Raw genomic sequence first — 26873 nt, 5'->3', positions numbered from 1 at the left:
GTGATATCACAGAGGGCCACTTCACCTAGCAACAGACAGACAAACATGTCAGAAATATTAAAAATTAATTAGGTATTTTTAATTACAAAAATGTGAGTCAGGCAAATGAAAGGGTTAAATGGATGCAATTACTCAGCAAACGCTGCAGTTCAGTGTATGTGATGTCTCATGGGCCTTGTAGTCCCGTTCCTAGTACTATTGTGGCAGATGAGGAGGAAAACATGGGATTTCCACCGGTTCAGCCAGAATCGGAGCCCCTGCACCTGGAGGATGTTTGCCCTCAAGAAGTCAGCCAAACAAGCCTTGGGCAGAATTCTCCCCCGTTTTCTCGAAGGGACAATTATAATAGAGATAGAGGAACTAGGGAGGCGAATCGCCGGAGCGCCAGAATCGCAGCCAAACAATTAGCTGATTAGGTTTGCTTCCCTTGGGAAATTCTAAGGAGTCATGCATCTGGACAGAGTTGGGTTTCACTTCTAGTTCTCCAGGGAAAGTGTTCTTCTGGCGGGAAATGAGACCCTATTTAGGTGTTTTGCCGCGAAGGAAACCTTGCGGAGTCAACTCGTCAGCTTGAGGAGTGAGATCGTGTGTGGACTACGCAACTCCAGTTCCTTGTTTCCAGGACCAAGTTCCAAGCCTGCCTTGTTCCCCGGACCTCGCCACGGACCTTGTTCTTGCTTCTTGTTGCCTCGTATCAAGTCTTGTTTGCCAAGAATCTAGGTTGTTTTCCAGCCTTGTTGTCAAGCTCCAATGGACTAAAAGACCTTGTCATTTCCCCGCACTATTGCTCGGCAAAGTGTGTCTTTCGGTTATTGGATTATAACTTTGGACCTTAATATCACATATTGGACATTATTTTCCTGGACTATATTTGACCTTTCCTGAAAGGTCTATTTCTGAACTTTATTCTTCACTTGTTTTTATTGACTTTATATATTCCTTTAATAAAGATATTAGATAGAATCCGGCCTCTGCGCATGGTTATTGGTGCTCCGTAGCCTGGGTCCTGACAGTGTAAGAAGTTGTGCTTGTAGCTTAGTCAGCCTCTGTGTGAGGGAGGCCTCAGTGTGAGTAGGCCTCAGTATAAGAAGGCCTCAGTGTGAGGTAAGCCTCAGTATGAGTAGGCCTCAGTGTGAGCCTGGTGTGAGAAGCTTCAGTGAGAGAAGCCCCTGGTTGAAAGCCTTGTATGTGACGCTCCAGTGTGAAGGCTGCTGTGTGTAAAAAGCTGCTATGTGAAGCTCCTGTGTAAGTTCAGTGTGAGAGGAGGCTGTGTGGGAGTGAAGCTGTTTATCTGCATGAGAAAGAAGCCCAGCATGGAAGCAAGGAAGGAAGTATAAAGAACTTTATATGAGTTATGGAAACCTTAACACAAATAATGTCTGTTTGTGTTCTTGACACAGGATATGGGTAGATGGTATGCAGCTGCAACATGTGCAAGTTAGTGGCTCTCTTGGAAGAGAAGATCTAGCAACTTGATAGCCACATATCTACTCTTAAACATATTACTTTTCTTGGATCTGGGATGACAAACATACAGAAAACATCTCTAAAGAGAAGGTCAGTTCCCAAACATAAGAGGCAGATATTTAGGGGAAAGTGAGAGTAACTGTTCTGTATGTTGGGTGCAATGAAATCAGTCCAAAGTTTTCTCCGGCATCAGTGGAGATGCAGAACAGGAACAAAAACAACAACAAAAACAACAACAATAATAATATACTTTATGTATATTCTGTTCTATCTCCCCGAGGGGACTCAGAGCGAATTACAGGTACATATATGGCAAACATTCAGTGCTGTTATACAATTGACAAAGACAGACAAAACATAAACAGAGGCAAGGCTTCCCTCTTTTCATCTCCAGTATCCGGCTGTGCTTGACTCGGTCATGGGAAGGTGCTGTTGTTTCATTTCCCATGCCGAGGAGTCTGTCATCCATGGACACATTTCCTGGTTGTATTTTTGCTGGCATGTTTTTTCAGGGCGCCTTTTTACCTCCCCGCCAAAGCAGTACCTATTTATCTACTTACATAGTTATTTTTGAACTGCTAGGTGAGGTGGGAGCTCACCCCAACCCAGGCTTGAACTGCCAACCTTCCGGTCGGCAGGTTCTTCTATAGCAGGCAGTTTAACCCGCTGTGCTAGCCCAGCAAGAAGTGCATGTTCTGTCACGCGCTGGGCCTGTAACTATTGTCTTGGTATAGGACGTATACTTTATGCCCAGCGGGAAGCCAGGGTGCCTCAAAGAGAGGTTCTTGAGGATTTTCCTGAAAGGGATAGTCCTTTGAGTCTTTAATGAGATAACAAAGTCTTTATTATTGTAAATAGCACTTCAAGGTTTCCTTAATAAACTGTTGGTCTTTTCTGTCTTGTCCCCAGGGGACAGACAATTGGCTTTGGATAACTGTGCTTTCTCTATAAGCAGAAAATCCTCTTATAACCTCTTCCAGGCTGTCTATCATATGGGCCTAGCTGATGTGGGACCCACTACCGATTCCAAATGTGTCTGGGTATCGAGTGGACCTACCAACCAAGGCTTGCAAATGTTTCAGCTGGGGTTCCATGGATCTCTGGTGCTGTTCCCTCTCCGAGGTTTATTTGGAAACTTTAGGGCTGTATCCCTCAGGAGCTGTGAGGTTGAGAGGCTGTGAGCTCTTAGCCAGAACCTTTGGGATCTTTCCCCTGGAATTTCTGTTTCTGATTCCTCGGATGTTCTATATCCCCGGATGTTCTTGAGATATGAAGCTTTTCTACAGGACGAGCTGGTCTACGTCCTATAGCTTAGCTTCCTTAAGTAAGACAGACTTAAAAATGGCTCCTTCCCTCCCAGAGCCCTGAACAAGGGGCGGAACCAAACTTAATGATGATGGACAGACGGCCTGCCCTATGACTGCAAGCATTAGCAGAAAGAAAATAAAGCTGGAGCTTCTGGTACAGCCGTACCAGCACATATATTCTGCTCTATCTCCCAAGGGGACTCAGAGCGACTTACAGGTATATATATGGCAAACATTCAGTGCTGTTATACAATTGACAAAGACAGACAAAACATAAACAGAGGCAAGGCTTCCCTCTTTTCATCTCCAGTATCCGGCTGTGCTTGACTTGGCCATGGGAAGGCGCTGTTGTTTCATTTTCCATGCCAAGGAGCCTGACATCCATGGATGCCTTTCCTGATCAGATTTTTGCCGGCATGTTTTTTCAGGGCACCTTTTTACCTCCCCGCCAAAGCAGTACCTATTTATCTACTTACATTGTTATTTTTGAATTGCTAGATGAGGTGGGAGCTCACCCCAACCCAGGCTTGAACTGCCAACCTTCTATAGCAGGCAGTTTAACACGCTGTGCTAGCCCAGCAAGAAGTGCAACAGTCCTTGACATAAGTAAATAGGCACAGGGGCCCTTGGAAGAGTCAGAACAAAACATGGCCCTTGCTAACACTCCAAGGTAACGCGTAGTAGTTGTAAGGGTCTTCTTGTGGAGAGGAACAGAAGCAGTGCTTTGCAAGGTAAGATGCAAAGGGCGGCTTCTGATCAACAGTTGTTTAATAAAATGTTCTTCATCAGTGTTCAGGCTCCGTCTGAAATGAGGCTGTGCTTGAAGTTCTGTCAACACTCCTGACATTCACATGGTTTTCCCTGCATAGGGATGAAAAAAGGAATAACATTTGGCATTGTGAATCGCAGTAGTCTCTCAGGGATTAGGGGCAATGGGTTAAGAGTGCAAGAGAAAATGCATTGTTTTTATTTTTTAACCTGAGAGAACATGTCTCCAGGAAATTCCTCCTGTGACTCTGTTGGAGAACCTCAAGAGACCATATCAATAAAATCTGCAAAAGTTAGACTTCCAAATGTGTAGCTGCTTATAAGTTATTCTCATTAGAAGGGAACAGAAAATGAGACAGAGAAGCACACACTGTTGTGGCTCAGCCTGATGATGGAGGAGGATTTGGGGTTTCACAGTCTGAAAATGTACAGTCTGAGCAGCAGGAGACTCAGGCAGGGAGCCAAGATCAACAAGCAGGCCAAGATGAGATAGGAGACGCTTCAGATCAGCATGACCCTTCACAGCTTTCAGAACTGGAGGAGGGCAGTCAGGAGAGTCAACAACAGCCAGGAGTTTCACTTTCAGATAGTGATAATGAGGGAGTGCAATTAGACAGAAATGCGAGGTTGCTTCTAAGAACTGGACTCCTCAGGCATTCTCCAAGGATTGCTGCCAAAAGGCTGGGAACCCAAGGTCAAAGAAATGTGTTCATGTCTTGCAAAAATGGGTAAATAGAGCAGATGTGAGGACAGCCTTTCAGATCAAGCAACTTTGCTTTTTTTTAGAGCAAGATCTCCTGCTTTGTTCCTGTTTCAAGCCTCAAGTCCTAGTTCAGGTTTTGCCTATGTTTTTTGGGAAAGTATTCTTGCCTTCATGTTCCCGTTTGTATCATGTAATTTGGATTCTGCTTTGAAGATCATGTTCCTGTTTTAAGCCTTGCCCTCTAGGGATTTACTTACTGTTTCCTGAGACATTGGATCATATTTTGATTATTGCATTTTCTTATTGCATTTTCGCCTTACTTTTTGCCACCTTTTTACCAATAAACTGTTTATACCAAATCTGTCTCCGTGGTGTGTGTTGAGAGCAAGGTGGACCTTTGCTGGGGTGCAACACACACATCATTTTTGGAATGGAGAGAATAATGTTATGAATCCCATATTATTTTTTAGGCTGCAGCCCTTGCAAATACATTAAAACATAACTTACAGGCACGCAATCCGAGCCATCAGCAGGATGGAAGCCATTGCCCATAAGAAAAGACTCCCACTGTTATGTCCTGGAGAGGATGCTAAAAATTAAATGGAAAAGAAGATAAGCAATACAATTAAATGGGAAGAAAGATCAGCACCCGCCACCCAAAAAACACCCTAATAATCTTATTTATTTTATTCATTTACAGTATTTATATTCCACCCTTCTCACCCTGAAGGGGACTCAGGGCGGATCACAATGTACATATACATGGCAAACATTCAATGCCATATGACATACAGACAGAGACAGAGACGAAGACACAATTTAACTTTTTCCAGCTTCAAGGCTTCATGAGGATGTGCTCGATGTCGGCCACAGGGGGAGCTGCTGCTTTGTCATCCACTGTGACACTGAGTCCTTGATGGATTACTTCCTCATTCTTTTCCACACACTGCTGGACAATTTTTATGGTATTGTAAATTAGTTAAATTAGCCTCCCCGCATAAGCGGTACCAATTTCCTACTTGACAGATGCACTGTCTTTTGGGTTGCTTAGGTCAACAATGGGCTGGGCTATTTTTAATGGTCGGGTGCTCAATCCAACGCGGGCTGGCTTCGAACTCATGACAGCTTGGTCACTAGTGATTTATTACAGCTGGCTACTAACCAGCTGCAATATATTTGGAACACAGATATATATAACTAAGATACACAAAGCATTATGTTGTTACTTTTGAAACATCAAATGTGTTATCATACGATAGATTTATTGCTTATATACACAATATAAAGGTACAACTTATCCCCAACCTGAATAAATGTCGGTATTCTACACGGTGACCAAGGTACAACAAGGTATCCCGGGTGTACTCCTTGTTTCGGTGTGTGGATTTACAGGTTTTGGTCTAGACCTTACTGGTTTTTGGTCTAGACCTTAAAAGAGCTATCAATTGAGCTGAAGAGGCCAGGCAGGCTCTTGTGATTGAATTGAATAACTTTTTTTATCATTATGCTATTGAACAATGAAATTAAATGCCTTCCCCAGCACGCATCACAAAACAACACACTCCCACCACCACCACACAGCCCCCAATGCCACATCAATGTGAAACCACAGAGTGCAATATAGTGACAGCTCTCGGATAAAAGTATCTCTCAGTCTGTTTGTCCTTATCTTTGTCACCTGTACTGTCTGCCAGATGATAATTCAAACAAAGAATATGAGAGATGGATCCCCAAAAATGCTCCAATCTCTTTCAACTCTGTGATTCTATTACTCTATTCTGTGATTCTACGAAGGGAACAAGTTGCTTCTAGCATGATTAAATACAGTAGAGTCTCACTTATCCAACATAAATGGGCCGGCAGAACGTTGGATAAGCGAAAATGTTGGATAATAAGGAGGGATTAAGGAAAAGCCTATTAAACATCAAATGACATTATGATTTTGCAGATTAAGCACCAAACATCATGCTTTACAACAAATCGACAGAAAAAGCAGTTCAATACATTGTGCAATTCTTTTAAACACTTAGGTACACATCCCTAATGGCCAAGTTTTGCTCTGCCCTCCCGACACCAGCTATGGAGCCCTTTCTCTCTGAATGGACATTAAATTTAGTTGCTACCAGGAAAATCCCATTGAACACCTCTGTTTCAAGGATGCCTTGCCCATAGATGCTACACCTTCTCCAAGACCCACCTTTGCAGTAAACCGGACCCAGGAAACACATTTATAGCTCACTTACTGCAGTACAAGGTGCACGTTCCTATCAGAAGCAAGACGAAAATCACAACTTCAAGAACGAGACGGTCACTGGAGATTAAGTCTGAAATGGGGAGGGGAAAGAAATGATGAAAGTGAGTCTTTTTCTAAACAGCTTCCCTGTGTTAGGGGGGGAAGAGGAAATATTCTTGATAGTGCATTTGCAGTCCTTTCAGATCAGGATTAGTTTAGCCAAAGGATAACACAGCCTCCTTAAGAAACAGATGATCAGCTCTTATCTCCACTGCGCAGCGGAAGCGTGCTGGGCCCATAACCCTTGACCATTTCATCGTCATCCACCTCATATCTCCCCCCAATAAAAAGCAATCACAGTTTACTTACAGATCGGAAAGCAGAAAACTCTGTCCCTGAAACTGCTGAAAACCTCTGCCTCCAACAAATGACATACGAGGGGTGCTACAAGTCACAAGGAAAGCAAAAAGAAATGAGATCATGAAACGAATCCTAAGTCTAATGTATGTGTATGGAAAATATTCTAATAGTGGGACAAATAAATCCAAGAAAAGACTGAAGCCAAATCTTAATTGTTGTTTATTGTTGTTGCTATTAGCCCATTTTTCTCTCTTAAAACGAGTCTCAAAGTGTGTTGTGACTCAGCCACAGCATAGCCAGAGTGAGGATTAAGAAGGGATTTCTGGGTTTCAGAGATAAGAGCTAGATGAGGGGATGCAGGATGAATTTCAGGAGGATGGCGTGGGAATCATACAGGCTGATTCAGAGGCTCGAGAACTGCAGCTTGAGCAGAATGAACTGTTGACCCCACAGACCATAGATAACAGCCAGCATGACATTCCCATGGGAATTAATGAGCAGGAGATGTCTCAAGCCCAAGCTCCGGTTCAGGTGCTAGATAATGAAGACCTTGAATTATCTAGGGCGGACTGGCTGTTATGGAAAGGAGTTCACCCTCGTAGGAGTGTGAGATTGGCGAGTAAGCGAGAGGCCTCCACAGGAAAGAGAAATGCCTTTCTAGGGTGCTTTTAAAAGTGTGTGTTGGGGAATAGATTTTTGTCAAAGCAAATTCTCGCTTCATCTGTGTGGATGTTTCTGCTTCATGCCTAGAGAAGATTTCTGTTCCTGGATCTTGGAAACCTTGTGCCTTTGTTCTTTGGGATCTATCGTTTGCTGTTTTGGCTAATGGACTTACGGATTATTATGGCTTATGAACTATTGGATTTCTATTGATTTTTTACTGCCTGCTTTGATTTATATCTGCTTTTGCTCAATAAAACTACAAAAGACAATCTCCCGTGTGTGATTGGTATCTATAGCAAGGTGAACTATTCTGAGGTGCGACAAAGTAGCATTTTGGGATCACAACTCCAGAAACCTCCCAGTCATGCTGTTTGATAGGTGCTTGGAATTGTTTGTTGTCCAAAAAAATGAGAGAGAAACATTTCCAGAATCCAGTCTTGAAGGGCTGCAAATTTACCCACTTTAGATGTACTTATTGACATATATTAAATGTTGAGCTTTCCTTATCCAAAATTCCAAAAACTGAAACTGTTCATCTGGGTGGTTGAGATAGTGACATCTTTCTGTTGCAGACTTTATGTCATGCACAAAACTATTCAAAATGTTATATAAGGTTACCAGCAGGCTACGTGTATAAGGTATATATGAAATATTTTGGAAAGGCATAACTTTTAGAGATCATAACCTTTTATAAAACCATGATTCTCCATAGCCATTTGGAAGCATGACGCTTTTTGGAGATCAATTGGCATTCACACTATTTGGAATAATCATAACCTTTTGTAAAGGATGATCTTCTTGAGAAGAGTTAAAACTCTCTTGAGTTAATCTTCTCCTTGGTGGCAAATATCCACTAGTATTCATGCAAGGCAATTTAGGTTTCTCAGTTGTTAGACTGATGTCCCTAGTTATTTCTTTGAACTGTTAGGAACAAAGATATGCCAATGCACAAAATATATAGCAGATCTTCAGAAGTGTTATTTCAGTTGCCCCAAAAACATTACTTTCCCATAAATATATACTCATGCTCTCTTCTTTGTTGCATACTGACTAACATTCTCTTCAGTCTAATATATTACAGAACATTAACTCAATAAAGACTAACTATACACTGCAACACACTGACACTAACCAACTTCTAAACTGTACTGCTTCTGAGGTAAACTCTATCACACACAGATTCTGAGGTTAAAAATGGCTTCCAAAATGGAGTCTCAGCCTGAAGTCTCAGATCTGTAGTCCCTCCCACAACCTCAAACAACATAGAGTTAAGAGAAAACTGCATAGCAATATATACATACAATATAGTTAGCAATCTCAATTACATACGTAACAAATAAGTAGTATAGGAGGCTTGAAGAAGGTTGCCATTTCCAACAAAATAAAAAAAAATTGTGTGTTTACACTTGGGTCTGCACAATTTCTGGAGGTACATGTTTTGGATTATTTTCAGTGGCTGTTAACATCCTTTTTAAAATTAACATTTAACTGATTTTTAAAATATTAAATCTACCCTAGTTTGAAGTCAGCAAAGCCATCAGTCAACTACAAAAACAAAAAACAAAGCCAGCGGACCTGATGGGATCCCTGAAATTGGATGCAGACCAATGTATATAAAGCGGCTCACCATAGTGCATCAAACCACATACCAAGGTTAGGAAAGGCATGTAAAGGAACACATTTAATCCTATATTCGTCATCTTATTATTATTAATTTCTACCCTGCTTTATCTCTCTAAAAGGAGACCTAAAGTGACTAACACTGTGTCTGGAGAGAAAGGGGGAAGAATATTTTTGGGAAGTCTGCTCCAATCATGCAAATTGTTCTTGCCCCAATGCCCTCACAAGTAATATCCAATCCTTCCAAGATGCCAGATACATTCATATTTTACTTACCGATATACAATTTGATGACAAGGGAGCCAATAACAAATATTTTATGAGCAACAGTGAGCTCTTCACTAGACTCCAAAACTGAAATGGAGAGAAGAAAAATATGACCACAAGGAAATGACAAACCTTGGACATTCTTCTGATTACTGGATTCGAAATGGATTCTAGCTCCAGGAAACGAGATTCTGCTTAATATTAGGAAGAACTTCATGATGAAAAGAAATGTATCATAGTGGAATGGGAGTCTCTGGAGGGTTTAAGCAGAGACTGGGTGACCATCTGTCGGGAGGGATTGGATTGTGTATTTTCTTCATGGAAGAAGTGGGTTGGACTGGATGTGCTCTCAGGCTATTGTATACCTCTAACCATTCTGAAATGCTCTGACTTTAAGTGTGGTTATGTTAATGTGGGATTTGTGTATTGATAGTGTTTAAATGCAATTTGTGCCATGCTTGTATTGCAATTGATTGCATCATCCAGAATGCACCATAGTGTGGAAAGAGTTAATTGCCAAGAAGCTATGATGACCTTGTTGTGTGGCTGGAACTAGGGAGTATCCAGACACAAGTGTATGTGCATATTGATTGTGTCAGTTCAGTTGAGTTCTGTCTGCATAGAGTTTGAGTCAAGTCCTGTGTTCATCTGTCGTCTTGATGAAGGTGTATTGGGAAAATATAATACTTGTATTGGAAACCATATATTGAATGTAATCATGCTAAAGAAATAGATATAAGAAAATATGTAATCACCAGCAGATTGTGTGCTAGCCTTAAAAATACACTCTGCTCAGCAAAATAACTGTCTACCCCTAGCAGACCAAAGTTCACTCGAGTGCTAGAGACATATGTTAAGTGTCAACAAGAATGGATAAGCTAATGGACAAAAGACAAATTAAGGCTTTTTGGGATGTCAAGTTAAGATCTAGCGCCATGAGGGGAGTGCTAATAGGTCTCTGACAGCTGAGATAACTGGGATTCTCCTTAACTGATGAGAACCCCTAATGGATGAGACGAGAATTCCAAAGATAAGGCTAATGGAGGGTCAGAGGTCTTGAAAGTAGTCTATATTTTAGGAAAATGCAAAGATAGCTTTTAGTTAAGTGCCCAGTAAGACTTTTTTTTTGACACTAATTGGTGATTGATAATACCTGTGTGACGCAGTAAATGGAGGGAAAAGGGTATATAAGAACCTGTGATTCTCTGTTCCCGTACCTTCGCTTTCCTGATGACAGGGGAAGGTCTTTTTCTTTATTGCTGTATTCTCACTGGCCACTGAGAATAAAAGTCATTTTCTCTACAACCTCCGGAACTCTCTTTGTCTCATTGCCTCATGCCCTTGTCTGCCATTTCAGTCTGTTAGTCTGTTTGTGTTGATACAGTAAAACTTTGTAAATAGTTTTACCAACGTCTCTGAGTGTCTCTTCGTTCTGAGCTCCACTGATTCCATCCAACTACTGCTGCGCTGCTAAGGTTATGTATCTGCCCCTCAGCCCCGCACCTGTTTGTGCTGGCTAGTGGAGGAATCTAGGAGCTGTAGTCAAAAATGAAATGGAAGTTTGCTGAGCTTTGATCTAAAACGATATGAAATCTAAAAAATTTAATATGGCTACCTGGATGAGGATTCAATGCCAAATTAGGAATAATACCACTCCATAGATAGCAGTGCCTTGCAAATTCTTTAAACAGTGTTTAGATGGCCACCTCCAAGACTGTATTTCTATTGTAGAATTAATAGTTTGACCCCATTTTAACTGTCATGATTCAATTGTATGGAAGTTATGGGAGCTTTAGTTTTATAGTCTTTGGCCTTCTCTGCTGGTGCCTCACCAAACTACAGCTCCCATGCTTCCATAGCCAGGGCAATTCAAGTGGAGTCAAACCTGTTGTTGGGCTACTATACCCTCTCTCCTGGAAGACTTATAGTTCACCAAGGGCTCTGTAATAAATATATGATTTTATTCCTATTTTTTAAAAAATCTTTTTTGGACTTTCGCGAGTTTGAAGCATCAGATTGGGAGTGCACCAGTGGGAGGTTCACTCCACAAAGATTTTATGGTTTCTAAGCCTTCAATAAATTGTATCTATTTTTCTTGACTTTCTTTGTAACTTGTATTTTTCCGTGTACTGTATCTATTTCTTATATATAAAACTAGCTTTGCCCGGCCACGCGTTGCTGTGGCTTATGGGAATCCTTTGTTGGCCAGGTGGAATAGCAGTGAATAGCCTTGCAGTCTCAAAGCCTGGCCGTTTTCTGGAGTAGCTGGAGCTGTTTGTTGTATGAACGTAGAGGCATGGATGAGGGGTTGTGCTGCCAATTTTAGTGTTTCTGGCATGTGTAGTTTTGTTGTTTTGTCCTAGGCCGAAATTTCATTACCCTTTTATATATATAGATGTATCAAGATATAGCCCAGTGATAGTCACCTCTCCATAACCCCGCTGAGATAATCACTTGGTAACAGGAAGGCTGGACAAACCCCTCTGGCTGTTTCCCAAAACAGATCATCACTGAATCAATTGTTCCAAGACAGGTGATTTCCCATGCCAGCCCAGATAAGCAAAGACTGCTTGTACAACATGATTCACCCAAGGCTGAGAGATTGCTTCCCGAGAAAACAGAAACTTGGGGTGTGTGCATTTGTGAAACTCCTTTATTGACAGTCAAGCTCTTTGTTCTAGGAGCCTCTCACCTTGGTTTTCTGAAGCTCTTATCTTTGGCCAACACAGAACTAGACAGTTGAATTAACCAAAAGCTTATTGAGATCTCACTCACATTGTCTCTCTGGATTATGCCTTCTCCCAGGGAGGCATCACAACAGCTGATTGTTCTCTCACCAGCCAATCTCCAGTTGTTATTTCCCCAGCAAAGGTGATATCAGCACAGGGTTGTTGTATGTTTTCCGGGCTGTATGGCCATGTTCCAGAAGCATTCTCTCCTGACGTTTTGCCCACATCTATGGCAGGCATCCTCAGAGGTTGTGATGATGCCTGCCATAGATGTGGGCGAAACGTCAGGAAAGACTACTTTTGGAATATGGCCATACAGCCCGGAAAACATACAACAACCCTGTGATCCCGGCCATGAAAGCCTTCGATAACTCATTGATATCATCACAGTTTCCAGCCAATCAGGGTGTGGATCCAGACCGGCCCCCTTTTTGGCCAATCCGGAGGGAGCGGGAGGTTTGAATAGCTGTCAAACGTCTTGCTTTCTCTGTTTGTTTATGCTTGAATATTTTGAAGCAAATTGCTGTACTTGCATCCTTTTTGGCTGAATTTTAATAAATCTCTGTGGCTTGTTTTCAACCTGGTGAGTTATTTCTCTGTCTTGACCCTTTCAGTTTAGCATACACTCACCAGGTACAGATCTTTTTATCCACGGTCCTAGCTTAAATTCACCACAAAACTGCATTGTTTCTACAGTGCAAATACACCCCTAATAGTCCTGGATTGGCCTGGATGGCCCCTGGGTGTCCTTTCCAACTGTTTGATTCTTTGGTCTAAGTTTACTTACTTAGTCCAGCTGCAAGCAGAAGAAGAACAATGCTTCCCAAGAGGTCTTTGATATGGATGGACCTTTCGTTATACCACGAGGCTGAAAGGAGTGGGAAAAAGCAGGTGATAGAAGGAAAATAACAACAACAACAATAATAAAAATCAGAAACTCCTCACAGCACAACAGACAAAAAATCAGTACAAGAAAACCACACTACAAACTAGAGCTGACAGCTGGCACAACAAAACATTGCATGGAAAGTTCCTTGACAAAATTGAAGGAAAAGCTGATAAGGAGAAGACCTGGCTCTGGCTCACGAATGGGACCCTGAAGAAGGAGACAGAAGGCCTGATCCTTGCAGCCCAGGAGCAAGCCATCAGGACAAAGGCCATTCAGGCCAAGATCGAAAAATCAGCCGATGACCCAAAATGCAGACTGTGCAAGGAAACCGACGAAACCATGGATCATCTCCTCAGCTGCTGTAAGAAAATCGCACAGACAGACTACAAACAGAGGCACAACTATGTGGCCCAAATGATTCATTGGAACTTATGCCTCAAGTACCACCTCCCAGCAGTAAAGAACTGGTGGGATCACAAACCTGCAAAAGTATTGGAAAATGAACACGCAAAGATACTGTGGGACTTCCGAATCCAGACAGACAAAGTTCTGGGACACAACACACCAGACATCACAGTTGTGGAAAAGAAAAAGGTTTGGATCATTGATGTTGCCATCCCAGCTGACAGTCACATTGACGAAAAACAACAGGAACAACGCAGCCGCTATCAGGACCTCAAGATTGAACTTCAAAGACTCTGGCAGAAACCAGTGCAGGTGGTCCCGGTGGTGATGGGCACACTGGGTGCTGTGCCAAAAGATCTCGAACCACTTACACCATGCTGGCTTTTGTCATGTGTTTGTGTACGCATACAAATCTTGTCATTACCGGGGTGTTAAATACTTTGAGTCTCATTTAAGAAAGGAAAACAAACATTATTATTATATTATTGACACAACGACATTGTATGACACAGCAAACAAGATAGACATGCTGGATTTCATATCACAAAATCACAAGTCCAACACTTCCCAAGTGTCTAGGACTGTGTGATGTATTTTCGGATGATGCGTGCAGATCCCAGCAGGGTGGCCTTTTGCAGTTGGCAGATCGTAATTTTGTCAATGTCTATTGTTTCCAAATGCTGGCTGAGATCTTTTGGCACGGCACCCAGTGTGCCCATCACCACCGGGACCACCTGCACTGGTTTCTGCCAGAGTCCTTGAAGTTCAATCTTGAGGTCCTGATAGCGGCTGAGTTTTTCCTGTTGTTTTTCGTCAATGCGACTGTCACCTGGGATGGCGACATCGGGGTTCAAATCTTCACTCAGTCACAGAAAACCCTTTGGGCAAATCAAACTCTCTCAGCCACAGAAGACGGCACCTGCAAAGTTTCCTCTGAATATATCGGTTCTCCAGGATCACTCTATGGTCAACATTGGCTGGAAGTTGACCACAGAGTTGTAATGGAGGCTCTGGAGATCCTTAGAAAGATCATTTTCATCAGATCCAAGCATAATCAAATCCACAATAGGTGGAGAGCCAAGGGGTGAGTGTATATAGACAGACACGCATATGGTTGCCATAAATCAGAATGGAGACTGTAGTCAAATCAAAGGAATATGACGAGGGTTGAATGAAAAGTAATGCCTCCACCTTCGTAACTCCTCAACAGATGGCAGTCCTGGTCTGCAGCAGGTGCTGGCTTGTTCAGTAGACTCTCCTCTACAGTTCCATTTGGCGGGAAGCCTTAGCATTGAACGGTTGTGTTGTTAAAGTGCGAAGTATGGAACCCTGCGCAGACGGTTGGTCAATGCGACTTAAGCAATGTGAAGTCACTGAATTCTTGACAGCAGAAGGTGTCACCCCAAAGGAGATTCATCAGAGAATGCAAGCTGTTTATGGGGATTGTGCTGATGTGAGTCCTGTGTGTCATTGGGTGAGTAAGTTTAAAGATGTTGAGTGGGAAGATCTGACTTGCGTGACCAACAAAGAGTTGGACGTCCTGTGACAGCAACCACTGAGTTTCACAAGCAAAAGGTTGACAGATTGATTCAGGACGATCGTCGTATCACTCAGAGAGAAATGTCAAGCATCATCGGCATTTCACAAGAACATGTGGGTCACATGATTGCTTTGCTTGGCTAACGGAAGATCTGTGCACAATGGGTCCTGTGAGACGCCGGTTGCAGAAACAGAGTGTCGACTTCTTCTGTGACGGTTTCATCGTTGTTCATCGTTGGCAGAAATGTATCCAATTGTCTGGTGATTGTGTGGAAAAGTGAATAGTGGTAGTTAAAGAGCACTTTCTAAGGATTATTTCTGCATTTGATTTATTAAAATATTCCCAAATAATGAAGGTGGAGGCATTACTTTTCATTCAACCCTCGTACGAGTCCATCTACATTGTAAAAGAAATACAGTCTGATACACTTTAATTGCCATGGTTCAAGGTTCAATGCTATTGAAAGTTATAGTTTTACATGACCTTTAGTCTTCGCTGCCTAATTGGTACCTTGCCAAATTATAACTCCCAGAACTCCATAGCACGGCAGTTAAAGTGAGTCAAACCGCATTCATTCTACAATGTAGATGCACCTCAAGATATGGTAGGGCAGCATATCATTAAGTACAGTAGAGTCTCACTTATCCAACATAAACTGGCTGGCAGAATGTTCGATAAGCAAATATGTTGGATAATAAGGAGAGATTAAGGAAAAGTCTATTAAAATCAAATTACATTATGATTTTACAAATTAAGCACCAAAACATCATGTTGACAACAAATTTGACAGAAAAAGTAGTTCAATACGCAGTAATGCTATGTAGTAAATACTGTATTTACAAATTTAGCACCAAAATATCACGATGTATTGAAAACATTGACTACAAAAATGCGTTGGATAATCCAGAACGTTGGATAAGCGAGTGTTGGATAAGTGAGACTCTACTGTACTAAAATTAAGATTTTCAACCAAGTTAAGAATTCCAAATCGGATTTCTAATTTCTACATTCTGTTATGATAAAAAAAAAAAAAAACAGTGATGGGAAGAAACCACAATTGAAATGTAGTGCTGGAGGAAGATTTTTGGACTGCTAGAAAGACAAATGAATGAGCCCCAGAGCACTTTCCCTAGAAGCCAGGACGACTAATCTGAAGCTGTCATATTTTGGACATATCATTAGAAGATAGGACTAGAAAAAAAAGCCATAATGGGTAAAAGGGAGTGGAAGAAATGAAAAATCAAACTCCAGGGAGAAAGACTCAGTCAGGAAAGCCACTGATAATGAACATGGATAAATTAACATATCTATTATCAAACACCCACGGAAAACCAAGAAAACAAACAAATTGGGAATCAATCAAAAACTATTTTTTAAAAAAAGAAAAATGCAAGATAATAATATGAAAATAGTTTAGAGAAGAATGATTGAATAATGGACCACCCCAGAACATGTAAATAAGGAGAAAATAAGCAATAAGGTAAACAAGGGTAAAATGGATATAAAAAGATTAATTTTCAAAGCACCGCACAATAGAAGGAAGTCAACTTTAATGTACAGTAGAGTCTCACTTATCCAACATAAACGGGCCGGCAGAACGTTGGATAAGCGAATATGTTGGATAATAAGGAGAGATTAAAGAGAAGCCTATTAAACATCAAATTAGGTGATGATTTTACAAATTAAGTACCAAAACATCATGTTATACAACCAATTTGACAGAAAAGGTAGTTCAATATGCAGTAATGCTATGTAGTAAATACTGTATTTACAAATTTAGCACCAAAATATCACGATGTATTGAAAACATTGACTACAAAAATGGCTTGGATAATCCAGAACGTTGGATAAGCGAGTGTTGGATAAGTGAGACTCTACTGTACTAAAATTAAGATTTTCAACCAAGTTAAGAATTCCAAATCGGATTTCTAATTTCTACATACTGTTATGATAAAAAAAAAACAGTGATGGGAAGAAACCACAATTGAAATGTAGTGCTGGAGGAAGATTTTTGGACTGCTAGAAAGACAAATGAATGAGCCCCAGAGCACTTTCCCTAGAAGCCAAGACGACTAATCTGAAGCTGTCATATTTTGGACATATCATTAGAAGATAGGACTAGAAAAAAAAGCCATAATGGGTAAAAGGGAGTGGAAGAAATGAAAAATCAAACTCCAGGGAGAAAGACTCAGTCAGGAAAGCCACTGATAATGAACATGGATAAATTAACATATCTATTATCAAACACCCACGGAAAACCAAGAAAACAAACAAATTGGGAATCAATCAAAAACTATTTTTTAAAAAAAGAAAAATGCAAGATAATAATATGAAAATAGTTTAGAGAAGAATGATTGAATAATGGACCACCCCAGAACATGTAAATAAGGAGAAAATAAGCAATAAGGTAAACAAGGGTAAAATGGATATAAAAAGATTAATTTTCAAAGCACCGCACAATAGAAGGAAGTCAACTTTAATGTACAGTAGAGTCTCACTTATCCAACATAAACGGGCCGGCAGAACGTTGGATAAGCGAATATGTTGGATAATAAGGAGAGATTAAAGAGAAGCCTATTAAACATCAAATTAGGTGATGATTTTACAAATTAAGTACCAAAACATCATGTTATACAACCAATTTGACAGAAAAGGTAGTTCAATATGCAGTAATGCTATGTAGTAAATACTGTATTTACAAATTTAGCACCAAAATATCACGATGTATTGAAAACATTGACTACAAAAATGGCTTGGATAATCCAGAACGTTGGATAAGCGAGTGTTGGATAAGTGAGACTCTACTGTACTAAAATTAAGATTTTCAACCAAGTTAAGAATTCCAAATCGGATTTCTAATTTCTACATACTGTTATGATAAAAAAAAAACAGTGATGGGAAGAAACCACAATTGAAATGTAGTGCTGGAGGAAGATTTTTGGACTGCTAGAAAGACAAATGAATGAGCCCCAGAGCACTTTCCCTAGAAGCCAAGACGACTAATCTGAAGCTGTCATATTTTGGACATATCATTAGAAGATAGGACTAGAAAAAAAAGCCATAATGGGTAAAAGGGAGTGCAAGAAATGAAAAATCCAGGGAGAAAGACTCAGTCAGGAAAGCCACGGATGTACTTACTGACGTATGAGAAGAATATTCCTGGGAAGAGGAGGAATTGAACTTCCATGATCACCATGTAGATAAGCACTGCCAGAGGCACCAAGGCTGAAATGAGGAGGAAAAAGAAATCAGCACCAAGAGAAGGGCTGCTGACCTGAGATATCCTTCTGCTTGAGCTAAAGATGGACATTTCCCTGGATCCTACCACATTAAAGTAGGAGCCCCCGATGGCATAGTGCAGGGGTCCCCAAACTAAGGCCCGGGGGCCACATGCGGCCCATCCAAGCCATTTATCCGGCCCCCATAGCACAAGGGCAGAAGGGGGTTGGACTCAATGACCCAAAGGGTCTCTTCCAAACCTCTTTATTATTATTATTATTATTATTATTATTATTATTATTATTATTATTATTTATTAATATTGAGGCGGGGAGGCCATCTGTCAGGGGTGCTTTGCTTGTGCTTTTGGTGCACAAAGGGAGAAGGGGGTTGGACTCAATTACCCAAAGGGTCTCTTCCAACCCTCTTTATTATTATTATTATTATTATTTATTAATATTGAGGCGGGGAGGCCATCTGTCAGGGGTGCTTTGCTTGTGCTTTTGGTGCACAAAGGGAGAAGGGGGTTGGACTCAATTACTCAAAGGGTCTCTTCCAACCCTCTTTATTATTATTATTATTATTATTATTATTATTTATTAATATTGAGGCGGGGAGGCCATCTGTCAGGGATGCTTTGCTTGTGATTTTGGTGCACAAAGGCAGAAGGGGGTTGGACTCAATTACTCAAAAGGTCTCTTCCAACCCTCTTTATTATTATTATTTATTAATATTGAGGCGGGGAGGCCATCTGTCAGGGATGCTTTGCTTGTGCTTTTGGTGCACAAAGGGAGAAGGGGGTTGGACTCAATTACTCAAAGGGTCTCTTCCAACCCCCTTTATTATTATTATTATTATTATTATTATTATTATTATTTATTAATATTGAGGCGGGGAGGCCATCTGTCAGGGGTGCTTTGCTTGTGCTTTTGGTGCACAAAGGGAGAAGGGCGTTGGACTCAATTACTCAAAGGGTCTCTTCCAACCCTCTTTATTATTATTGACACAACAACATTGTATAATACAGCAAACAAGATAGATATGCTGGATTTCGTATCACAAAATCACAAGTCGATGATGATGATGATGATGATGATTATTATTATTATTATTGCTTGGCGGCCAACTATAGTCCAGCCCTCCAATGGTCCGAAGGATCATGAACTAGCCCCCTGTTTTAAAAATTTGGGGACCCCTGGCATAGTGGGTTAAAGCCTTGCGACTTGAAGGTTGGGTTACTGACCCGAAGGCTGCCAGATTCGAATCCAACCCGGGGAGAGTGAGGATGAGCTCCCTCTATCAGCTCCAGCTCCATGCGGGGACATGAGAGAAGCCTCCCACAAGGATGGTAAAAACACCCAGGCATCCCCTGGGCAACGTCCTCAGATACCTCACACCCTCTGAGGATGCCTGCCATAGATGTGGGCGAAACGTCAGGAGAGAATACTTCTGGAACACAGCCATACAGCCCAGAAAACATACAACAACCCTGTGATCCCGGCCATGAAAGCCTTCGACAACACATTATCCCAGGTTCTCCAGTATGATCTGGCGGACATTGACCATGGAGTGATTGGAGAGACTGGATATTTATTTATTTTATTTACAGTATTTATATCCCGCCCTTCTTTCTCACCCCGAAGGGGACTCAGGGCGAATCACATTATACACACATAGGGCAAACATTCAGTGCCCATATACACATCAAACAGAGACTGAGACAGACAGACGCAGAGGCAATTTAACCTTCTCCTGAGGGGATGTTCGATTCTGGCCACAGGGGGGAGCAGCTGCTTCATCATCCACTGTACGGCACTTCCTCATTCCAACGTCGTAAATTAGTTAAACTTGCCTCCCCACTTTTATAAGTGGTACCTTATTTCCTACTTGATAGATGCAACTATCTTTCGGGTTGCTTAGGTCAGCAACGAGCAGGGGCTATTTTTTATTTTTAATTGACAGGTGCTCACCCCGCCACGGGCTGGCCTCAAAGTCATGACCTCATGGTCAGAGTGATTTATTGCAGCAGCTGCTCACCAGCCGGCGCCACAGCCCGGCCCCTATTCCAGGAAAGGTATTCTCTCAGGTTAAAAAAAAAACCTTTAAATTTTTATTATTTGCAGTTTTTCAATTCCAAAGGGGTCCTGTGACCCCCAATCTCCATGAATGTGGAGAGATGACTATACACAATATAAATGCAAAGACGAGAATAATAATCATAGGGTTGTTGTATGTTTTTCGGGCTGTATGGCCATGTTCCAGAAGTATTCTCTCCTGACGTTTCGCCCACATCTATGGCAGGCATCCTCAGAGGTTGTGAGGTATGAAAGCCTTTGACAACACAACAATAATCATCATAGAAATAATGGTTTCTATAAACAGAATCAGCAGAGAGCAGCAAGGTGTACAATCTGTGCTCAAGTGGTGTTGTAGATGAAGGGAGAGATAACGCAAAGAGAGATCCTTTTGAGAGGCCAAAACGTCCGGTTTATTATTTCAGCTGAGTCCCTGGAAGTGGAATCTCTTCCAAAAAGCAAACCAGAGAGACGATCAAGGCGTTGACTTGCCTTTTATACATTTTCAGACAAAGAACATGCTTCTACATACATCTCGTCATTAGTACGTCACTTCACATGCTTACATACATGGACATAAATATGCACAATCAGCATTTTCCTATCTAAGCACTCTTAAAAGCGTGTAGTAAGTCACAGACACCAAAAGAGAGATCCATCAAGAGGCCACTCTTGACCTGTCAAGCTGTACTAGGAACCAATTCACACTGGAATGTATAGAAAACTGCCCCCCTTCTCCCAGCTTGTCCTGTCAGCTTGTGCATCCCTAAAATCTAACACAGAGAGAGTCTGATTTTTCTACATTTCACTGCTTCTAATGTGCATACAATATATGTCTTAAAAATCCATATTTTTCAGTTCCTCATCAGTGGAGGAATGCAAAAGCCCATCATCTGACTATTTTCTCCCTCAAAGCAATCCAAAGGACAAAACCAAGACTCAAGGAAATGCTTTATATGGACTGCAGGTTCCAGAATCCCCAGTCTTGTCAGCTCTAGGGGAATCCCTTCTGTTCCTTGCATTGGAAGGAAAACATCCTTGGGGATTTCCTCCACAAGGCAAAAGGCACCATCATGGCCGGGTGATTCACCCGTATTACTTTCCTTCCAGCCCTCTCTGTTTCCCTTTCTATTTATATTGCAGAGTTACTCAACTTTGATCCCATACTGATTATCATTACCAGCTCTTAAGGGCCTGGGAATGATGCTTTAGCGACACTGTAGAATTAGTGCAGTCCGATACCACTTTCAATTGCCATGGCTCAATACTATGGAAATACGGGAGTTGTCATTTTACAAGGTCTTTAACCCTCTCTGCCAAAGAGTCCATACCTCACAACCTCTGAGGATGCCTGCCATAGATGTGGGCGAAACGTCAGGAGAGAATACTTCTGGAACATGGCCACACAGCCCGAAAGACATACAACAACCCAGTGCTAGTGTATCCCACAGTTTGGGGAAAGTTACTTTTGATTTGGACCACAGCATCTTTGCATGAGGCAGGTAACTTCAGCCTGAAAAGGGCTTAAATTGCCATTGCTGGAAAAGGAAAACCCTATTGAAACTCACATAGAGTAGAGTCAAACATTATATAAATGGAAAAGTTTTAACTTTTGCTTTCCAAAAATGAAATATTTGAAAATCATAGGAAAGTAAAGGAATAAAAGGAAGAGGGATGAAGGCACCAGATATAACAATCATGGAGCTGGAAGGGTTCCCAAGGGCCATCTAGTCCACCCCATCTGATCTCGGATACTAGGACCTCACAACTTCTGAGGATGCGTGCAATAGATGTGGGCAAAACATCAGGAGAGAATGCTTCTGGAACATGGCCATACAGCCTGAAAAACACACAAACCCAACATTCAAGGTGTTGTGGGCTCTTTATTTATTTAATACATTTATATCCCGCCCTTCTCACCCCGAAGGGGACTCAGAGCGGCTTACAAATTAAATTTACATACAATATTATATTATTAGTATAGCACAATACTGGCAATAAATTACCATATTGTACTATATCTATATATTGTAATATTATTATTACATGTAATATATAATATATAATTAATTTTATTATATTGTATTATTAGTATTACAGTAGAGTCTCACTTATCCAACGTTCTGGATTATCCAACGCATTTTTGTAGTCAATGTTTTCAATACATCGTGATATTTTGGTGCTAAATTCGTAAATACAGTAATTACTACATAGCATTACTGCATATTGAACTACTTTTTCTATCAAATTTGTTGTTAAACAAATGTTTTGGTGCTTAATTTGTAAAATCATAACCTAATTTGATGTTTAATAGGCTTTTCTTTAATCCCTCCTTATTATCCATCATATTCGCTTATCCAACATTCTGCCGGCCCGTTTCTGTTGGATAAGTGAGACTCTACTGTATATTGTATCACAAAATAATATTATTAATATTACAGTAGAGTCTCACTTATCCAACATAAACGGGCTGGCAGAATGTTGGATAAGCGAATATGTTGGATAATAAGGAGGCATTAAGGAAAAGTCTATTAAACATCAAATTAGGTTATGATTTTACAAATTAAGCACCAAAACATCATGTTAAACAACAAATTTGACAGAAAAAGTAGTTCAATACACAGCAAAGCTATGTAGTAATTGCTGTATTTACGGATTTAGCATCAAAATATCACGCTGTATTAAAAACATTGACTACAAAAATGTGTTGGATAATCCAGAACGTTGGATAAGTGAATGTTGGATAAGTGAGACTCTACTGTATATGCATATACAATATATTTTTTTTTTCAGAGGAAGGAACTGACAAAATCATCTCTGAGTAAAACCAGGTGAAATTCATGGTGCTGCAATTGTTGGGCAAGGATACAGACACAGAGTACGAAATCGGATCTTGGAAGCTAAGCAGGGTCGGCATTGGTTAGTACTTGGACGGGAGACCACAAATGAATCCCAGTGGGTGTAGACAGCATTTCAGATGAACTCACCGAATTACTTCTGAGTCTTCCTTTCCTAAGAAAACTTTATGAAATTAATTGACTCCCCATCAGTCCACAGGTGACACACAAAACATTGGCAAAAATAGAGCAACACTGGATGCAAGACGTGATCTGTGTTGTTTAGTTGGGGTCGTGCATCAAACTCACCCAAAGCAAGTCCGTAAACACCGGCGATACTCAGGAAAAGGAGGCCATAGCATTTCAGCTGATCTCTGAGCGAATTCTCCATCTTTCCTCCCGGCCAGGAACTCAATGCCCAGTCCTATAAATAGGAAGAGGGTGTCCACGGTTGGTTATCTCGAACCCGCACCACGGATACACCCAGCCTCAGCTTCTCTGCAGGCAGATTCTGTGCACTTTTGCTTTTGCCAGGGACAACGAATGAAAGTGAAAATGAGTTTCCATGTGTACTTCTTCTTTCTCCAAAAAAAGTGGGCTGAGTCAGGAAACCAAACAGCCGGTGGGGAAGTTGGAATGTGTCTCCACGATTTCTTGGAAACTGGGAAGCAAGAGCACAACACTAGGGCATGTGTTTGGATACGTGCCAAAGGATGTCAAAGGGAAGAAATGCTCTCAGGAGTGACCTGCTATAGCCTTTATCTGAACGTTAGCCTGCAGGATTTGATATTTCTTAGCTGTGTTCCTTCCAAATACAGTCCACTCTCCAGATTTGCCGGGGCAAAGGGATGCCCACAAAAGTGGGAAAAATCACTAATAATAAAGCACTTAAAAAGCAAACAAACATGAGAGAGCATTAGGGAATTTCCAGGTCCTTCACCACAATGCTGTTGGAATTTGACCATGCTGGAGGACGTATAAATGCCTAGACCAGTGTTCTCTATAGGATCTCTATTATTATTATTATTATTATTATTATTATTATTATTATTATTTTATTATGACACAGCAAACAAGATAGATATGCTGGATTTCGTTTCACAAAACCACAAGTCGAACACTTCCCAAGTGTCTAGGACTGTGTGATGTATTATTATTATTATTATTATTATTATTGTTATTGTTATTGTTATTGTTATTATTATTATTTTATTATGACACAGCAAACAAGATAGATATGCTGGATTTCGTATCACAAAATCCCAAGTCGAACACTTCCCAAGTGTCTAGGACGGTGTGATGTATTATTATTATTATTATTATTATTATTATTATTATTATTATTATTATTATATGACACAGCAAACAAGATAGATATGCTGGATTTCGTATCACAAAATCCCAAGTCGAACACTTCCCAAGTGTCTAGGACTGTGTGATGTATTATTATTATTATTATTATTATTATTATTATTATTATTATTATTATTATTATTTTATTATGACACAGCAAACAAGATAGATATGCTGGATTTCGTATCACAAAACCACAAGTCGAACACTTCCCAAGTGTCTAGGACTGTGTGATGTATTTTCGGATGATGCGTGCAGATCCCAGCAGGGTGGCCTTTTGCAGTTGGCAGATCGTAATTTTGTCAATGTCTATTGTTTCCAAATGCCGGCTGAGATCTTTTGGCACGGCACCCAATGTGCCCATCACCACCGGGACCACCTGCACTGGTTTCTGCCAGAGTCTTTGAAGTTCAATCTTGAGGTCCTGATAGCGGCTGAGTTTTTCCTGTTGTTTTTCGTCTATGCGACTGTCACCTGGGATGGCGACATCAATGATCCAAACCTTTTTCTTTTCCACAACTGTGATGTCTGGTGTGTTGTGTTCCAGAACTTTGTCAGTCTGGATTCGGAAGTCCCACAGTATCTTTGCGTGTTCATTTTCCACAACCTTTGCAGGTTTGTGATCCCACCAGTTCTTTGCTGCTGGCAGGTGGTACTTGAGGCATAAGTTCCAATGAATCATTTGGGCCACATAGTTGTTCCTCTGTTTGTAGTCTGTCTGTGCAATTTTCTTACAGCAGCTGAGGATATGATCAATGGTTTCGTCGGTTTCCTTGCACAGTCTGCATTTTGGGTCATCAGCTGATTTTTCGATCTTGGCCTGAATTGCCTTTGTCCTGATGTCTTGCTCCTGGGCTGCAAGGATCAGGCCTTCTGTCTCCTTCTTCAGGGTCCCATTCGTGAGCCACAGCCAGGTCTTCTCCTTATCAGCTTTTTTTTTGGAAGTTCAATCTTGAGGTCCTGATAGCCGCTGAGTTTTTCCTGTTGTTTTTCGTCAATGCGACTGTCACCTGGAATGGCAACATCAATGATCCAAACCTTTTTCCTTTCCACAACTGTGATGTATTATTATTATTATTTTATTATGACACAGCAAACAAGATAGATATGCTGGATTTCATATCACAAAATCACAAGTCGAACACTTCCCAAGTGTCTAGGACTGTGTGATGTATTATTATTATTATTATTATTATTATTATTATTATTATTTCTAGCTTGAGTACCCGGCGATACCTGGGTTAATTGAAAGGGGCTTTGTTTGTTTTTGGATGATAGGTAATATTAGTCTGGTCATATGTTACGCTATGAAAAGGACTCATTCTTTGTTTTTGTTTTTTTATGAATGCTCCCATTAGAAATGCATAAGGATGTGGGTGAACTACGGTTTCCAAAAATCTTGGGTCAACCCTCTCAAAACTCCCCCAGTATTCTCATTTGACCATGTTGGGTCTGTGTGCCAAGTTTGGTCCAGATCCGTCATCTGCTGGGTTCAGTGTTCTCTGGATAAAGCTGACCTACAACTCCCAGATTCCCAGGGCAATCACCCCAAAACAGTGCCAGTATTCACAGTTGGCCATGTTGGGTCTGTGTGCCAAGTTTGGTCCAGATCCATCATCTGGTGGGTTCACTGTTCTCTGGATAAAGCTGAACTACAACTCCCAGATTCCCAGGGCAATCACCCTGAAACAGTCCCAGTATTGACAATTGGCCATGGTGGGTATGTGTGCTAAGTTTGGTCTGGATCGGATGATGGCAGGATTCAGTGGTCTGAATATGGGTGAACTGTAACCCCCGGATGCCAAATTCAATCACCCCCAAACCCCGCCAGTATACAAAGTTGGCTGTGTTGGATCTGTGTGGCAAGTTTGGTCCAGATCTGTCGTCGGTTGGGTTTCGTGTTCTCTGGATAAGGGTGAACTACAACTCCCAGATTCCCAGGGCAATCTGCCTGAAACACCTGGCAGGATTCAAGGTTGGCCGTGTTGAGTCTGTGTGGAAAGTGTGGGGTTAAGAGTGCTCTTAGATTGCAGGTGAATTATACATCCCAGTCCCTACAACTCCTCTAAATCATGGTGACTTCTTCCGAAACCTCTCTAGTATGTTCAGTTGCTGTGTGCCATAGGAAAGGATAGGAAAGGGTTAAGGGAGAGGCAGTTAGGAATTGTGGGAGTCCAAAACACCTGGAGGGCCAAAGTTTGCCCAGGCTTGTCTTAGAACAAATTGACAATTGTATGTTCAATTGTATATTTGCGACTTTAGCTTTTTGTGGACCTGATTATTCCGATGATCCCATAGCATTGAGCCATGGCAAAGTGGTGTCAAACCACATTAATTCTACAGTCTAGGTGCCACCCTAGAAAGGGAAAAAACCAAATCCTAGAAGCCATTAGGTACCTATAAATTTGTTTTGAAAGTCTCCACCACACTACACAATT

The 26873-nt window shown here is 41.2% G+C and overlaps 1 protein-coding gene across 2 annotated transcripts; it reads right to left on the bottom strand.

The window, feature by feature from the left end:
- Positions 1-1701: 1701 nt before the first annotated feature.
- On the bottom strand, positions 1702-23712 carry LOC107982516 (uncharacterized). Of its 2 annotated transcripts, XM_016991911.2 has the most exons (8): positions 23392-23710; positions 18090-18176; positions 12905-12985; positions 9398-9475; positions 6848-6922; positions 6489-6569; positions 4753-4834; positions 1702-3635 (listed from the first exon to the last, which is right to left on the bottom strand). In XM_016991911.2, exons 1-8 carry the CDS (start codon positions 23471-23473, stop codon positions 3560-3562), a joined length of 642 nt encoding a protein of 213 aa, XP_016847400.1. In that variant the 5' UTR covers positions 23474-23710; the 3' UTR covers positions 1702-3559. The 2 variants fall into 2 exon arrangements, with proteins under 2 accessions (XP_016847400.1, XP_016847401.1); XM_016991912.2 differs by lacking the exon at positions 9398-9475 and having other exon boundaries at positions 23392-23712.
- Between the last annotated feature and the right edge of the window lie 3161 nt (positions 23713-26873).

This window comes from Anolis carolinensis, chromosome 2, assembly GCF_035594765.1.
Source record: "Anolis carolinensis isolate JA03-04 chromosome 2, rAnoCar3.1.pri, whole genome shotgun sequence".
In the NCBI taxonomy this organism is placed as follows: Eukaryota; Metazoa; Chordata; class Lepidosauria; order Squamata; family Dactyloidae; genus Anolis; species Anolis carolinensis.
The sequence above is the reverse complement of the archived record's forward strand: the minus strand, read 5'-3'. Positions and strand labels throughout refer to the sequence as shown.

Excerpts from the sequence above, each read along its gene's own strand:
- LOC107982516 (XM_016991911.2), bottom strand. The coding sequence starts at position 23,473 with ATGGAGAATTCGCTCAGAGATCAGCTGAAATGCTATGGCCTCCTTTTC. Across the intron at positions 12,986-18,089 it reads AATATTCTTCTCATACGTCA|CCTCGTGGTATAACGAAAGG; the intron begins GTAAGTACATCC and ends CACTCCTTTCAG. Across the intron at positions 6,923-9,397 it reads TGTCATCAAATTGTATATCG|CACCCCTCGTATGTCATTTG; the intron begins GTAAGTAAAATA and ends TGTGACTTGTAG.